Genomic DNA, 17,618 nt, shown 5'->3' with positions numbered 1-17,618 from the left:
ACCTTCTCATTCCCCTGCCCCTCAACTTCCTTAACAGGACTCTTGCTTTGTTTGCTTTCTCTGCCCTTCTTAGCTGATCTGTTTCTGCCCAGCTCGGCAGAGTTGATAATTAATTTGTGCTCCCTCTACTGCATGGCTGGTTGTGTACCAGCAAAGTGCACAGTAATTGTAGGTCCTATGTATTATGTATTTTCCAATTCTCCAATGGAATGGATTTGAAAAAAGAAACTACTGAATAATCTGAGATTCAACATGGGGTGATATCATTCGTCTGTGCTAGTAGGAGTGTGTTGGGCACCTCCAGGCAGGCCAGCCTCCGAGACTGTGTGGAGTAGTGGGGTCATGACAGTTGCATGCAGTGTCAGCTTGACATCCAATGGTCAGTTCATATCCTACAGACTATACGGCTTTTGAGGGCTAATTGATCTGATCTATGCTATGAGAGTATGGGTTAGAAAAAGTAACTTTGTTTTTAATCCCTTTATGCCGGGGAGAAACATGCCATATGTTGTCATTAAATATCCATGCTTCTCCAGTCCTCCCTATCTCTACCACTGTCCCAGCCATGTATGCAGCAGGATTTACAGCAGTATATGAAATGGGTCACCTAGTGGAAAGGTAACCTGCGGAAAGGGTCTTGTTTGACTGCCTTTTTCCCACTGCCTGGAGATACGCCCTGCAGACTGAAGTCCATCAGCAAACAAGGATGGTCAGAAAGCAGAGTGGGGAGGACAGGAGACCTTCAGCCCATAGGGCACTATGGAAATACTTCAGAGTTGGCCACTCTTCTCCAGGCAGTTACAGGAAATGCCCAGAAATAATGACAAGACTGATTCAGGAATCAACCGGCCAAGAAATGTCTAGGGCTTCTCCACTCCTTAGCTTGGGCTTAGTCTCCTCATTGCCTGCTTGGTGGGAGTGGGCAAGGAAAGCAACAGTAAGTTAGTGAAAAACCTCTGGAGTGGAACTTGAGGAGTGCATCTGTCTTCAGGGGGAGGAGGAGGGAAGTTTAATGCTGTTGTCTCTCAGTTATTCCAGCTGTTTCATCCACTGTTGGAGGGGGAACTTCCTGAGGGAGGCCTAAATATCCAGCCAGCTCTGAGAGCAAAACCAGACCCCCAACTCCACTGAAAAGCTGCCTCATATGTCACAGCAGTGAATGTTCCAAGGCATCTGCAGCCTTAGTTACTGAAGGGTCCACGAATGCAGCACCATATACACCCTGCCATGACTGCATTGGGAGCAGGGGGTTGACTGCTTGAGTAACTACATGGAAGTTGAAGAATAGAGTCCCTGTTGCAATATTGGAATCTCCCTTGGCCACAAATGATCCAAAGGAGCCAGCATGCAAGATACAGGATGTTGGGTGTGAAAGAAATTTTCACTCCAAGAGCATTTTTACATACCTAGGAAGCAGCTGTGTGTCTGTGCAGCACAAGGAAGGGAGATTTGTTGTCCCCTTGAACAATGTTAGTATCACCTTAATTTGTGTATTCAGCTCTTAGATACCATGGTGATAGGCTTTTCATAACAATATTTTATATAGTGCTTTTCAACAGTAGTCCTTAAAGTGCTTCACAGTCTTTAATACGTTTATCCTCACAACACACTTGAGAGGTAGGGAAGTGCTATTGTCCCCATTTTGGGGGAGGTGGAGGGTGTGTGTGTTAAGAAGTGATAGAGGGAGAGGGTGAATTTTGGAACAAGGGGTTTTACCTTGGGGTGTCACTTCTGTTCTGGATGAGGTCTGACAGTGGGACATGTGAGCCATGAATTGGTTGTGTTCTTTCTCTTCCAGCTTTGTTTGCTGGGGACAAGCATTCTAGCCACTCATCTGCCATCTCCCTGATGCCTGCCCATGCAGGGGTGCAGCACTCTCCTCTGCAAAGCTGACAGCTAAGATTATAAACAAGCTTTTGAGACGTAGCCACTGAATGTGCCATATTGGCAGAATAACAATGGGCTTCCCCTGGCTCTAGCACCTGCCTGGTGCTGCTCTGCGCTGGGGTGGGCAAGCGTAGCTAGTCTTAATGAGTGTAATGTGTGATCAGAGCAGTCTGTTCTTTTCCTGATGGTCTTTTAGCTCAAGGAGTCATGTAAAGCTTTTGAGGCTGACAGGGCAGCTCCCCTGATTACAGTATTGCTAATGCCAAAAGCTCAAAAACTGTGTCAGACCCCAAAAATCATGAGATTTGTTTTCAAAGAATGTTTTAGTCTTCTTTTCTCTCTCTTGATTTCTGAGCTCCCCCCGTGGGAGTCTGACAATTCAACTTGGTATTCTGGGCCTCTTGCTGGTGACAACCATCTTGATGGAAAGGAACAGCATTCATTGCCTAGATACTACAAAGATGGGAAGAGCAATGGCAGCTAAGACTGTAAACCAGCTTCCATCCAGCTGCATTTTGGGATTAAGGGACAGGGCAGGGTTAGAACATGACTGTTTAAACAGAACTTGTGGGGTTACACTGACAGATGTATAATGAGTAGTGTGATTTTTGGCCCCAACCTGCAGCAGCTCTCACTAGAGACTCAAACTGAGGCTGGGGCTCCATTGTGTTAGGCACTTAGGGTGACCAGATGTCCCGATTTTATAGGGACAGTCCCGATTTTAGGGTCTTTTTCTTATATAGGCTCCTATTACCCCTTACCCCCTGTCCCAGTTTTTTACATTTGCTGTCTGGTCACCCTATAGGCACTGCACACATAGAGACAGTCCCTGCCCTGGAGACCTTGCAATCTCATGGAGGTGAGTTTGACATAGGAGCAGGAACTGGCACTTGCCAAACTCATCTCATATAGGGGCATGCAAAAATTCATTAGATGGAAACCAGTTTTAATTAGGGCTGTCAATTAATCGCAGTTAACTCATACGATTAAATCAAAAAAATTCATCGTGAGTAAAAAAATTAATTGCAGATGAAATTGCACTTTTAAACAATAGAATACCAATTGAAATGTATTAAATATTTTGACTGTTTTTCTACATTTCCAAATATATTGATTTCAATTACAACACAGAATGCAAAGTATGTAGTGCTCACTTTATATTATCTTTATTACAAATATTTGAATTGTAAAAATGATAAACAAAATAAATACTATTTTTCAGTTCACCTGCTAGAAGTACTGTAGTGCAATCTCTTTATTGTGAAAGTGCAACTCACAAATGTAGATTTTTTGTTACATAACTGCACTCAAAAACAAAACAATGTAAAACTTTAGAGCCAACAAGTCCACTCAGTCCTACTTCTTGTTCAGCCAATTGCTAAGACAAACAAGTTTGTTTACATTTACAGGAGATAATGCTGCCCGCTTCTTATTTACAATGTCACCTGAAAGTGAGAACAGACGTTTGCATGGCACTTTTGTAGCTGGCATTGCAAGGTATTTACATGCCAAATATGCTAAACATTTGTATGCCCCTTCATACTTTGGCCACCATTCCAGAGAACATGCTTCCATACTGATGACACTCATTAAAAAAATTATGTGTTAATTAAATTTGTGACTGAACTCCTTGGGGGAGAATTGTATGTCTCCTGCTCTGTGTTTTACCCACATTCTGCCATATATTTCATGTTATAGCAGTCTTGGAGGATGACCCAGCATGTTGTTCGTTTTAAGAACATTTTCACTGCACATTTGACAAAATGCAAAGAAGGTACCAAAGTGAGATTTCTAAAGATAGTTACAGCACTCAACCCAAGATTTAAGAGTCTGAAGTGCCTTGCAAAATCTGAGGGTTTGGAGCATGCTTTCAGAAGTCTTAAAAGAGCAACACTCCGATGCAGAAACTACAGAATCTAACCACCAAAAAAGAAAATCAACCTTCTGCTGGTGGCATCTGACTCAGATGATGAAAATGAACATGTGTTAGTCCGCACTGCTTTGGATCGTTATTGAGCAGAACCCATCATCAGCATGGACGCATGTCCTCTGGAATGGTGGTTGAAGCATGAAGGGACATATGAATCTTTAGCGTATCTGGCACATAAATATCTTTCAACGCCGGCTACAACAGTGCGATACGAACGTCAGTTCTCACCTTCAGGTGACATTGTAAACAAGAAGCGGGCAGTATTATCTCCTGTAAATGTAAACAAACTTGTTTGTCTGAGCGATTGGCTGAACAAGAAGTAGGACTGAGTGGACTTGTAGGCTCTAAAGTTTGACATTGTTTTGTTTTTGAATGCAGGTTTTTTGTGCATAATTCTACATTTGTAAGTTCAACTTTCATGATAATAAGATTGCACTACAGTATTTGTGTTAAGTGAATTGAAAAACACTATTGATTTTCACAGTGCAAATATTTATAATAAAAATAAATATCAAGTGAGCACTGTACACTTTGTATTCTGTGTTGAAATTGAAATCAATATATTTGAAAATGTGAAAACCATACAAAAATGTTTAAATAAATGGTATTCTATTGTTGTTTAACAGCGCGATTAAGTGTGATTAATTTTTTTTAATCACTTGACAGCCCTCATTTTAATCCTTATTGAGCTGGGCGGGAGTTAAACTGGTGACCTACAGGTGGAAAACTCTATCGCTTATTAGCAGCGCCCTGAGGCTTTCACTCCCCTAGGAATGCTGTTGTGACACCTTTTGAGTCTGAGGCTTGCTTTCTGGAAAGAAGTTTCCTAAATCCATGTTCTGCTCTTTAAGAGCTTACACAGGCAGGGTCTTCTACTCTCTGGAAACACAGTCAAAATCTCCTACATGCTGCTCTCACTCTCAAACACACTCTGGGCTTGTCTACATGAACGCTTAGTTCATAGTAAATGGGGGTGTAAATCTACCGCATTCTAGCCTGCCGCCCACTAAGTGCTCATGTGGATCTTGCTGATGCACTAAAAGTGCACTTTAATCTACTCCTGTTTCAGAGCAGGTAGATCAAAGCGTACTAGGGAACTTTTAGTGCACAGCAGCAGGGTCCACGCGCACTGTTAGTGCACAGCAGGTTCGTGTGGGATAGAGTAACAGCCCAGCATGCCACCAAACCAAGTGTTCATAGAGAAAGTAACTTCTAAGTACAATGTTTTACAATATAAAATCATTGCAGCAATTACTTCAGGGTCCTTACACTAGCTCTTATACATGTATTTTTTCCACTTCTGTTGTTCCACAGCAGAGTCTGAACCCACAAACTTGAGACCCACAGCACAGACCTCTTCTACTTCAGCAAGAGGAGTGAGTGGGAGCTCCTAGAGCAGGGGTGGCCAACCCAAGCCTGAGAAGGAGCCAGAATTTACCAATGTACATTGTCAAAGAGCCACAGTAATACCTCAGCAGCCCCCCATTAGCTCCCCCCCACTCCTAGCGCCTCCCACCCACCGGCAGCCCCACCGATCAGCACCTCCCCCTCCCTCCCCACACCTCCCAATCAAGTGTTTCGTGGCGTGCAGGACACTCTGGGTTGGGGGAGGAGCGAGGGCATGGCAGGCTCAGGGGTGGGAAGGGGTGGAGTAGGGGCATGGCCTGTGGCAGACCCAGGGGTTGAGCAGTGAGCACACCCTGGCACATTGGAAAGTTGGCCCCTGTAGCTCCAGCCTCGGAGTCGGTGCCTATACAAGGAGCCACATATTAACTTCTGAAGAGCCTCATGTGGCTCTGGAGCCACAAGTTGGCCACCCCTGCCCTACAGGGAGACCCAACACACATGTGAGTGGGTTACACGAGTATATCTGAGACAAAGACTGGGCAGCAAGATTCCTGATTTCTAACTGTGGGAAGTAGTCTAGTAGTTGCAGACAGTAAAATCTATTGTAACAACACACCATTTGGGTCATCTGCAGGAACTGAATGTAAGACCTCTGATATAAAAGCATGAGCCTCTGCCACTTGAGCGAAGGAACCTGATCTCTTTGTGCACAAGCAGTAGCAGAATCATAAACCTCTAAAGCGGGTCGAGCTGCTAGACACAGAACCACGCTGTGTTAGTGTGGGTTATAGAATCATCGAATTTGCCATGTTTCTTCTGAAAGACTCTGGCAAAGTGGATGAGCCTTGAGTCTGTTATAATCGAGAGGTAGGTTCTATTGCTAGGCCTGTCTGAAGTGTCCTTGTCCAAGCTGTCAGATGTCTTGCTGGTGAAATGCGTGAATGACGGGCACCTCTTCAAAGGTAGCCATATGAAGCCTTGTTTAATAAGGGTTGTGAAGGGCACAGCCATAGTAATGGCAGTCAATGGAAGAGCTAGTACTAACTCCGAATCTGTGGGCTTGCATTTCAGGCCTCCTTCCCTGTCAGGTAACTTCTGCTGCTCTCATATGCCTGCGGCAGGGACTGAAATCATGTCACTACAGCTAAATTCCTCAAATGTGGCAACATTGTGATGGGAAGGACCCATAGCCAATGTGGGACAGAGGAGCCTGCAGGGATCTATGAGTCTGCCATAGTGTAAAACCCACCCGGGAGTGCCAGAGCATGAAAGAGGAGCCATTTCTTACAGCAGGTTGAAGTATGTTGTTTACTCCCATTGTTTGTCAAGACCTCATAGAAGTGTGACAATGACCTTTATTTCTTTACAGAGTTTGTCCTTTCACAAATATTAATTATTTTTCTCCTATGTTTTTATCTGCGCTGAATTAACAGGGCTGTTTTTAACTGGAGCCTCTAGCTCATTTAAGGGCTTTTCATGCCAGATACCATAACTATCTGCTAAAAACAGCTCTGAGAATTGAGCATAACTACTACCACTACCAAACCAGTGGGGGCGAGGAGGGGACACAAAAAACTGGACTTTGCATTGGTCTTACAAAAAGAGAAGTTAAAAAAAATCTCTTCAGCTGAGTGGCAGGTGATTTTTTTAAAGAAAATAACATCTAGATTCTGAAAGCTTTATCCGATTATAAAAATGTCATGCCTCTGAGACTCTGTGGAGCCCTGGGACTGCTTTGTGGGTTTGTTTGGTGATTCGAAGGTGGAAAATAACAATAATATTTACTGCAGTCACATCTAAAGACCCCAACTTGAGATCAGGGCCCACTGTCCTAGGCATTGCACGTGCACAAGTAAGAGATGGTCTCTGCCCGAAAGAGTTTACAGTTCTAAATCTCCTAGTGGCCATGTGACCCCAGCAGGAAGATAAATAGCGTGGGTTTCTGATGCTGTTTTAGATTATCCATTCCCACTAGGCCTTCAATCAAAGGCTTTGTCTGATGCAAAAGCTCAGAGACTGAGCAGGGAAGAGAAGCTGATGGCAGACTGGGACCACTGAAAAAAATATGTTCAGCAAAGCTAGGTTTGAGGCTTTTTTAGTGCTTCCAGCAAGAGAGAGAGGGAGCCTACCTATGGTAAAGTCTAGTCGATAGTGGCCACTCGTTATTCTGACATGCCTTAGTTATGGGTTAATGTGGTTCACCCTGGAAATTGAGATTGTGGGTGGATGGGTGAGCAGTGACGTAACTGGGTGCCCCTCAGAATTTTTCAAGGACAGATTGAAATCTGAATCCTTTTAGATATCTCCTTTGACAGTATCACCAGCCTTTTGGCATACTGTAGGTACCTGAATGACCTGCCCCAGCCAGCCACACACACAAGTTCTGGCCTTCTGCATCCATTGTACATGGGGAAGAGGAGGAAATGTTACTGTGCTGCAGGCCTTTTTAAGAAATGGCTTGTTGAGATTTCCTTCCTCCTAATGCTAAATCAGGAGTGGGGGATGCACATTTAGCCTGCAAAAGGCCCCTAATGTGGGCCCATCTATATTATAATCTCTACCATGTGGCCGGAGATGTTGTTTATTTGTATTATGATGTGCATAGATGCCACAACAGAGATCAGGGCTCCAGTATGCCAGGCACTGTACAAATGCAAAAGAAGACAGTCACTACCCTCAAGAGTTTGCAAATGAAATAAATAGGATGGATGAACAACTCAGGCCCAGCAAGGGGAAGTGTCTTGCCTAAGGTCACACACACATCAGTGGTCGAGCTGAGAATGGAACCTTGGTCTCCAGAGTCCCAGGCTAGTGTCCTAGCCCCTAGACAATGTTGCTTCTACTGGGTTGTTCCTGAACGCAGTTACCTTTTGTAGTGCAGATGGAATGTTAACCATGCTAAAGACTTGAGCTGTCCTCAGTTCAAAGATATAGTCAATGTCCCATCTAGGGTTGCCACCCATCCAGGTTTTACCCAGACAGTCTGGTTTTTGGCTTCTGCGTCTGGGTCCCATTTATGGTTGCCAGGGGCCCAGTTTTCAACCGGAAAGTTCGGTTGAAAAGGGACCTGGCAACCCTAAATGGCATCCAAACCAAAAGTCTGCTTACCGTAGGGCAGGGGCAGGTGCCAGACCATTAACCTGCGCCAGCTCCTGCTCAGCTGGGGCTGCCTCCTCCCTGCAGGCAGCCTCCTTGAGACGATCCAGTGATGGGTGGGGAGAGCAGCGAGCGATGAGGGCAGGGCCTTGGGGAGAAGAGGCGGAGCAGTGGCGGGGCCTTTGAGGGGAGAGGTGGGGCATGGAGCCAGGCCTCAGGGGCAATTAGAACGGTGGCAACCCAAGTCCCATCTAGCCTACAGAAGTAACCATGTCATAACCAAGTGCTCTGCAGTGAGCCCTTAGCAGTAAAAGTGTGGCGCTGGAATGGAAACAGTGTATCAGGAATCAAAAAGGAACAAAACACCTTCCAAAATGTATCAGACCCAGCCACTATCCCCCGGTTGAAGGCTACCCTCCCAGTTCCTAACTTACAGCAGTGACTAAATGCAACACAGATCCTCACACTTCCATAATCAGAGTTTACACTGCTTCACCCTCAAGGCTCAGCTGAGGAAAACAAGCCACTCCATATCACTGTTCGTTTACCCTCCTGAACTCTGTCTTTGAGTGCTTCAAGGTAGACGCTACAGCAGCTAATAATGCTCACAGGGCATGTGCAGGGAACAATTAAAGCTCGTTGTGCCACTGAGGAGCCCTGTGGTGTGCTGGGATTGGGAGACAGCTGCCCCCATTTTGCTGAGTGCAGCAGCCTCCCGAGCGGCCGGTGGCAGTGAGCGGCAAGCATGTCTCACTGATTCCAGACCCCGTGAGTTAACATGTAAAAATCAATGGCTAAACTCAAGCTGGCATTTCTAGGCCTCTTGCTGGTGGCAACCATCTTGGTGGAAAGCAACAGCATTCATTGCCTGGATACCACAGGGCTGGGGAGGACCAGGCAGCTGAGACTGTAAACCAGCTTCCATCCAGCTGCATCGTGGGATTAGTGAGCAGGATTATAACATGACTGTTCAAACAAAGAGCTAGTTGTTAAATATCAAACCCTTGCACTTGGCATTGGGGTATTTTGAACCCCAACAGCACAGTGGGGTGTGATGAATGAACTGCAGTTCCTTCGGAGGCTGCAGGGTGGAGCTATGGCTCATTACAGATGCCACCAGGAGGGGTCAGGCAGGATTCTTCCAGCTGCACATGAGAGACTTAAAACTAGGCAGTTTCCCCTGGTACAGGGGCTTTTCACAGGTCAGAAGGCCTAAGCTGTGGTTTCGTTTGTGAGACACAGCTATCCCTGTGCCGGCACATCAGAAGCTTTCTGTCTCTGCTGCATCTGCCTGCTCTGGAGGCTGTTGTTTATAAGGGAGTGCATTGCCAGACTGAAAAGCTTGGAGACCGAATGCCTTTGTTTATCCCCAGAACAGGCACAACACAGCAGCAGGGCAAGTTTCTACCTTGTCATTGTGCCTGACCTCTCACTGGAGACACCCCTGTTGAGATAAATGGGAAGTTCAGTCTTTGGCATCTTTGCCAAGACTATCAGTGGGATCCAGTCAGTGCCAGCTGTAATGATACACTCACAACACTTCCATATTCAAAGCATTGCACCAATATGAGCTAATTAACCCTGACAACATCCTTGTGAGTTATGGGTAAGTATCAGGTCCAGGCCCTGTGCTTTAGATGGGGAAACAGACACAGCATAGCCAAATGCTCAAAATCACAAGTCAGAGTCCAAACAATCATGACATTTTGTATAAACAACATATTTTGGGTTCTTTTATTTGCCTTTTGTTTTTTTGAGCCTTTAGGAAGCACTCGAGTCCTGTGTTCAGGCATTTCTCCATAATCATGAGTCTAGAAACTTATTCGTTTACAAGTTTCACACACATTCACATGACTCCAAGAGGTGAGGCTTTAAGAAAAATGCAAATAATCATGGGGCTCATGATAAATCATAAGCGTTGGCAACATTGCAGAGGCACAGAAAGAGGAAGCGACGTGCCCAGGAAATCAGTGTTGGGGATGGGATTACAACTTGTAACCAGCTGACTCCCAACCCCATTCATTCCTCCAAACCCTGCTACCTAACAGTGATTGTTTGCTAGACTGAGTCCTCCCAACTCATTTCACATTGGTCACCAAACAGTAACCACAAGCAGATAACCTCTGATGCCTATCAGCTCGGGTTAGATTTGAACTAACAGCCTCATCTTTCTGACTCAACCAGCCTGCCTCTCCCGCCCCCTGAAATCTAGGACCAAATGGAAGACAGTTCCATAGAGGTGAAAGGCTTTGTTTCCCGTTCCCGAGCCAAGCCACTCCCTCTAGCCTGGGACTGGATTGAAATTAGTGTCCTAAAAATGAAAGGCCCCGTATCCCATTCCTAAACACTCTCCTCACCTGCCCCTGCTCTCTTCTCATAGGTAAGCGGCAAGTACAGCTTGCACAAATCCTCTTAGAGAGACGGATTCTCCTTGTCCATCATATCAGCTGCTGAGGGAAGGAGTAACCCAGGCGGTCCAGTCGCACTCAGTGCTAACATAGCATACAGTTTTGTCATTTCATGTATAATAAATAAATGCAAAACCCCAGGCATTTGCTGCGATGCCTCTGAAAATTGTGTGTGTGTCACTTCTGATGTGCACATTGCCATCCTAACACTCTTCATATGCTCTTTACAGTTCACGTTTCCCTTATTGGGTCAGAAAGTGTGGCTTTGTCTGCAGACCCAGCAGGTAGATTCACTGCTCCGTACAGACACCAATCAGGATTGCGAAAGGCCCTGGCTAAGGATGAGAGTCTATTGTGTGGGTGCTGACCTCAAAGCAGAGAATCAGCATACATGCAGAGGTGCTTTTTTTCCTGTCCTTTTTCCTTCCCTTCTAAATTGGCTTGGGGTGAGGTGAAGCTGAAGGGATCCTTGGAAAGGCCAGGTCGTTGATTGAAAGGAAAAGGCTTGACAGATGGTGAAGAGCTTTCATCAGCAGGATGGGCTGCAACAGGCTCCAGGGAATAGCATTCTGCCTGCACTCTGGCTGTGTGTCTGTCTGTCTCTGATTATTTTGTGTATTTTCATCTCTGCTGTCTCTCTCTCTCTTAATCTGGGCTCCTCTGTGCCACCAAGATGCATAGTTCACTCCATTGTCTGAGAGACTAATTTGCACTGTAAATCTGATGCTTATCTTACATGACAGCTTACTATGGGGCTTGCTGCCGTCCTGAAGACAAGCTATCCAGAGACAGCCAGGGAGCTTTAGACGGGTTGACTGGAGTGAAGGATGTACTCCCACCCTGGCACAGTCTCATCTGCTCCGACTCCCCGGTCAGAGCTTGGGCTTTGTCCCTTGCATTTTGCTGTAACCCATTTTAAGAGAGTCAAAAAATAATCCACTCTGAGTTGAAGTTTGTATCACAACACTCTGGTTCCTCATCAGCTCAGGGGTAGGAAGTCAGAGCTCTGAAATGCTGTTGGAGCGGCCATCAAGTTACCGAGGGTGAGGCTCCACCCTCGCTTCCTGCTGCTCGAGGGCTAGAACCCAAGTGCTGGCAGCCACTTTAGCCTTGGTGATCTCTGAGTCTGGGATTCCTAGAGCTCGCTGCAGCATTGTTGACTTTGTGCCTAGCATAATTAGAAGGATTCGTTGTTCTTGTCAGGGCTGGCTCCAGGCACCAGCCCAGCAAGCAGGTGGTTGGGGCGGCCAAGGGGAAGGGGTGGCTCGTCGGGCTCTTCGGCGGCAGTTCAGCGGCGGGTCCCTCTCAGAGGGAAGGACCTGCTGCCAAATTGCTGCCAAAGAGGAAAGCGGCGCGATGGAACGGCCGCCAATTGCGACTTTTTTTTCCCCGCTGCTTGGGGCGGCAAAAGCCCTGGAGCCGGCTCTGGTTCTTGTCTTAACTCCTTAATGCTTCCTGACCCTTTCTCCAACACTTCTTAGTTCTCTGCGGGCCATGTGGCATCTCAACACTTCTCATATGCATGTGCCTCCTCCCCTCTGGTCCCCAGGCTGGTCACCTGAAGGCTTCCATATCTCATCTGATCGATTTGACTCTAGTGTTGATTGGAAATGGGGACAGGACACAAAAGCTCCCACCGTGAGGCTCCATCACTAAGCCATTATCGTGCAGACCTACTAGTGCCCTGAGCTTCTGCACCATGATCCCCTCCTGGGACAAGTAGGCTTGTTGCCCTCCGTGTCTAGAGAAGGTGGCACATGTAGTGCACTTCTGAGGGATGATACAGCACAGTGAACACAAGACTCCAGTGATCCCATCCCATAATAGAAGGGTTAGTACTTATGAGTATCAAATGGAACCAGTGCCAACTTTCACCCCATCCTCAAAATGGACCTGCTCTGAGGTGTGGTTGATTTTCTGTGCTCCTCTTTTTCACACATCCCTGCCGTTCCTAGTCCAAGTGAGAAGCCAAAGCACCAAAATTGCCATACCAGACAGACTGCTTTTGGGCGGGGGAGGGGGGAAGTAGGTTCAAACTAGACCAAAAATGGAGTCCTGGAATCTTTAACTGCTCCCTGCCCCACAGGAAGAGAAGGGCTTTCTTACAAAAGTGCAGTGTTATTCTGTGGCAGTGAGCCCACTGGCCAGGAACTTTCCTGTAGAACAGGTGGAATTTTAATCACCTGGGACTGTACCAGAAATCGTACAGAGAGCATATTCTAACCCAGTTTTGCAGACTGGTTAAGTCAGGTAAAGATCTAAATATCAGGGGCTTATCCAAACCCTTTGACACCAACAACTCCTCCTAGCAAGTGCACTGCCTCAGGCCTTAGCTGCAGACAGCTGACGACGCCTCCCAAGCAACTTCCATGAAAGCAAGCAGAGCACCCAAAATTGTCTAAATCAAGAAGGCTCCAACGTATGCCAAGTAAGAGACCTGATCGGATGCAGGGACTAGTCCGATTTTAAAATTTTATAGCTATTTTTTGTAAAGGATCCAGAACCACTCCCTTCCCCACAGGGTGACAGTGGCACAGCCTGTTAGTAATTGATCTGATGGGCTGAACTTTAGCCTGCAGGTGTGCTTAGAATATGTGGAACACACAGGGACCTGTTTAACAGCTGCACTAAGGAGCCCCTTTGTGCCAAGTGTTGTACAAAACATCTCAAGACAGTCCGTGCTCCAAATAGCTCACAATTTAAGTGAATGACAAAAAGGAACAGGTGGGCAAAACAAACGTGGATGGAGGTGCAGGGTGGGAGGCAAAAGTAACAGTAAATGGAGCAGGATTTGCATAGAAGGCATAGCTCTGATGTCTTCATCAGCCATGGTGTGCACCATCCGAAGGCCCTGCCATGCTATTAGCTATTCAGCCTCTGCTTTCTGGAGTTCCCAAGCCCTTTACTTGGTAGCAAAGGAAATGCACTGACAGAATCAATATCAGCTGCAAGCTGCATGGAAATGAAAGTGGGCGGTGATATCAAACGGGTGTTTCCAAGTAGAATTTCCTGTTGCCTGGAATATTATTAGCATTCCAAGTGGAACACTGTTGACTAGTTGAGCTGAGTTAATAGATATGGGACTCCCTCTTGAATGAGCAGCGATCATTGCAGCATGGTGTGTGTCTGTGAGCACGACCTAATGTGTGAGACATGAAAATCCCTATGAAGATCCAAGGGGACAGACCACAGCCAGCTGTTGGTTAGCTACAGTAACCTGTTCTTTCCTTGTTCAGCCACTTGGGTTAGTGCAAGTGAATTGCCTGTAACATCTTGGCATCCAGTGACCCATCTATCCACTCTCACTCCGGGGATGTAGCTAGGAATGGGAAGCAACATTTTGCTGGGGATTCCCCTGCTGAATGGCTCTGAGTGGTCTCAGCCTTTTGTTTGTGGCAATGTGTTCCAGGCCAGTTCCTTTGTATGTCCCATGGACTGTATAAGCATTAGCGGATCTCGCTGCTGAGCTCTGAAGAGTCTCTCTCTTCAGAGTGCTTACAAAGTCTCTGTGATTCTCCTTGCCAAGTGACTGACTAATTCTGACAGAACTCCTGGCTTGGGCTCTGTACAGACACATCATTATTATGCAGGCTTTCAGCAGCCGGCCATTCATCTCCACAATTTCCCCACTTCCCAGAATATGGGGAACACATCCCAATAAAAGCCCTCCTGCTGTATGGTTTTGCTTTATCAAAATGAGTCCATGTGTGTTAGCTATCGGCCCTCTAAGCAAGTGTTGCATTAGAAAGGACTTTACTGTTCCAGGTCTCCAATGTTTCCAGGGGGAGCTTTCTCTCTTACCCAGCAAGACTCCTTTGCTGTTTTTGTGTGGTTGTTTGTAACATGTCTCAGATATAGAACTGGCAGCAAATCAGAAGTCCTGGCACCTAAAACATCCCACCCCTCTCCAGAAAAACAGTTACCACTTTGCTGCCTGCATCTAGTATTGGCAGTGGACACAAGCTGAGAGGGGGGTGTGGAGGACAACTTCAGAGTTGAAAAGTTAGAACCCCATGAGTAGCAGCTTGGAACTAACCAGCTCCTGAGCTCTGGCAAATTGTGAGCATTGCCCCACGCATACCATTAAGAGAGAGAACTTCTAAGTGCCCACCAGACAGGTGGCATCTCAGCCATTACAGCTCTGCAGTACTTGCATCTCATGCTAGCAATCCCTTTGCTGTACTAGCAGTAGTTAGTGTGGAGAGGAGAGGAATTATGTCCCTTGTTAATGGAGTTCACCTTAAATTGAGGCACTGAGATTCGACAGTTATGTAACTGAGCTTTATTGATCCTTTCTGCACTGTATGGGCATTCGCCGAGCACTCTCTAAATTCCCAAAGTTTTCTCCCATTATGCACTGGGCTGTGTAAATTGTGGTTCCCTGGTAAGTCTCAGCTTTGGTTGCTCCAATGTCCTGGACATTGCAGTGAGGGGGCACGGGTATTCCTGGGGAAGACTCTAGGTATGGGGGTGTCTGCCTTTTCCGAGCATGCTGTGGTGATGAGGAACCCTTCAAAGTTAGAGTTGACCAGAGCTACCTAGGAGAAGAGTTTTAGGAGATAATGCATCTAATTGCTTCCCCATTGTCTTTCTCCTTGCAGACTCCAGCAAGGACCATCCACAACAGCAGGCGGGAGTGCTCTGGAGAGTGACGGGAGGCTTGTTCAGCATCACGCGGGGAGCTGTGGGGGCGACGTTGGGAGGAGTTGCCTGGGTTGGCAGCAAGAGCCTGGAACTCACCAAAACAGCTGTGACCAGTGTCCCTGCCGCCAGTGTTGGACTGGTAAAGGGCGGCGTCTCGGTGGTGACCAGCGGCGTGGGAGCTGTGGGCAGTGCCGTTGCCAACAAAGTCCCTTTCACCACAAAGAAGAAGGACAAGGCTGACTAACCCAGATTGCAGCTTCCTTACAAAAGATCAGTCCATACGCTCCCTCTCCACAGCACCTCTTCAGATTGGAAACCGCTGCCTCAGGGAGGGGGCAAAGCACCAGTGCAGACTCCAGCTGCAGCCCGCTCAGCACCACCTGCCTGGCTCAGAGCTCACAGAGTCACTGCAAATTCCTTTCACTCCTATCTCCTACTGGGGGCCCACTCTCCTCCGAGGGCTTTGTAGGCACAGCTGTCTCTCCCCTGCAGTTTCCTTCCCCTTTCTTACTCTCCCGAGCCCAGAGAAGTGGGAGTGAGAGTGGGCACTGGGCGATGGTAGGGGGTGGGTGGGAAGAACTGTGCTCCAGCATGAAGCCCACACATGCTCCTGATGTTCCTTTCATTGTATTTAGTTAAGGTTCAGCTTCAGGCCCCGGGGGGTATTCTTAAGATTTGCTGGGGGAAAGGAGGGATTGTTATAAGAAAGTCCCATTAACATGAAGAAGAGATACTGTGGCTAACGAAGGCTTGTTCCTCCCCCAGAGAAATGGAGGGGAGTACCCATATCCCTTTGTCTATAGGTCTATAGGTCTCAGTCCCCAAGCTGGTCCTCCCAGCTCTGCACTCAGGCTGTGCGCGCCCTTGGAAGATCAAACCCTCAGCCCTAGCAGAGCAGCTCTCATGGTGATATCACACAAGTATGTTGTACAAACTGGAGCAGATTTCCTAGTTTAGGGGTGAATGGAGGAGGAAATCTCTGTCTGTCGCCTGGGGGGACGAAGTACCAGGTCACCATAGTGCCAGAGGCACCATTGCAACGTTACAGCAGGGAGGCCAAGCCCCTATAATGTTATAGCAGGAGGCAGCACTGCTGCCATAATATTATGGCAATAGGCAGCCAGTGCAGCTTCAGCAGTAAGGGGCACCAATGCTTTTGTCACAGGTGATGCAAACTTGGCCTTAATGTAAGCTGGTGCAACTTGCTGAAGTCATTGGCGTTTCTCCCATGCACAGCAGAGTCAGTTTGGCTCCATGCCTTACTCACGGTACCGCTCCTCAGCCATGTTAAAGAACATATGTTTTAAATGTGGGGACCCTGGTTTGCCTCCACGGGATGTAATGTTAAACCCTGGCAAAGCATGTTCCTGAACCTCATTTGAGTCCTGCAGTAGGGGTTAGCCTACGCCACCACTCTTACTATGGCTTGGCACCTCAAAGACCAGCTCCCTGAGGTGTGGTGGCATCATTGTGAGTACACAAGCCTGCTTTAGAGAGTGATTTCCCTGGATTAGCGAGAGTACACTCCAAAACAGGTGAGCGTAGAGCTAATGTGCACAACGCATCAGCAATTCGTACACCACACACTACTCATGGGGTTCCAGCCTGCCTCAGTGGAACGGGCATGTGACGCTAAATAGCCATCCTGTGTTCTTTAGCTCAGCAAAAACCCAGAAACTAAGTCTGCTGCTGCCTCTCCATCCTAACCCACTCATGGTGTTCCAGGTGTCACATGAGTCTCTCTCCCTCTCCCTGAGTCCCCTGCAATCCCCAGGATTAATGGGATAAGGAAAGCCCCAGGTTCCAGCATTAACTCTGCCTTTCCTGGCTTTTGTCAGGTTTTTTGCCTAGATTGTTAGGTTTTGGGGTCCGTAGAAAAGTGACGCAGTGTTTGCAATGTATTTTATAAATATGCATCGATATTAGCATGTGTGTATGTAATCTGCAGTACACAGGCATGTTTTCAACCAAGTAAACTAACCTGTGCTACTGCTGCGGACCTGTTTACATATTCAGCTTCGGCAGTTCCAGCATATCGGTTTTTACACAGGGACGCTGTCTGAAGAAAAAGAATGTTTTAGAAGATGGTTTTCCCCGTGTCGCCTAATACTTAGTTTATTAAAACCAAAAGAATGTTTAAAAATCTCCTTTACTTTCTCCCCCTACTGCTCTTTGTTTACTTGTTGCCCTTGGCTCCTTTTGGAAGTTTCTGGTGCTGATCAGTTTCTTTTCCTGGTTCCTGTGCTGTAGCAATGATGCTATGCTTGTCTCTGACACCAGGAAATAAATACAAGGAAAAAACCCTT

The 17,618-nt window shown here is 46.9% G+C and overlaps 1 protein-coding gene across 1 annotated transcript in view; it reads left to right on the top strand.

Annotated features, from left to right (window-relative positions):
- LOC123370259 (transmembrane protein 263-like) overlaps positions 1-17,618 on the top strand; it is a 327,732-nt gene extending 310,114 nt beyond the window's left edge. Inside the window, exon 3 of the mRNA XM_045016633.1 lies at positions 15,270-17,618. Coding sequence (XP_044872568.1) covers positions 15,270-15,556 — 287 coding nt within the window. The 3' untranslated portion in view covers positions 15,557-17,618. The remainder of the gene's footprint in view (positions 1-15,269) is intronic.

This window comes from Mauremys mutica, chromosome 4 (assembly GCF_020497125.1).
Source record: "Mauremys mutica isolate MM-2020 ecotype Southern chromosome 4, ASM2049712v1, whole genome shotgun sequence".
Classification (NCBI taxonomy): domain Eukaryota; kingdom Metazoa; phylum Chordata; order Testudines; family Geoemydidae; genus Mauremys; species Mauremys mutica.
This window is presented reverse-complemented; position numbering and strand designations above follow the sequence as displayed.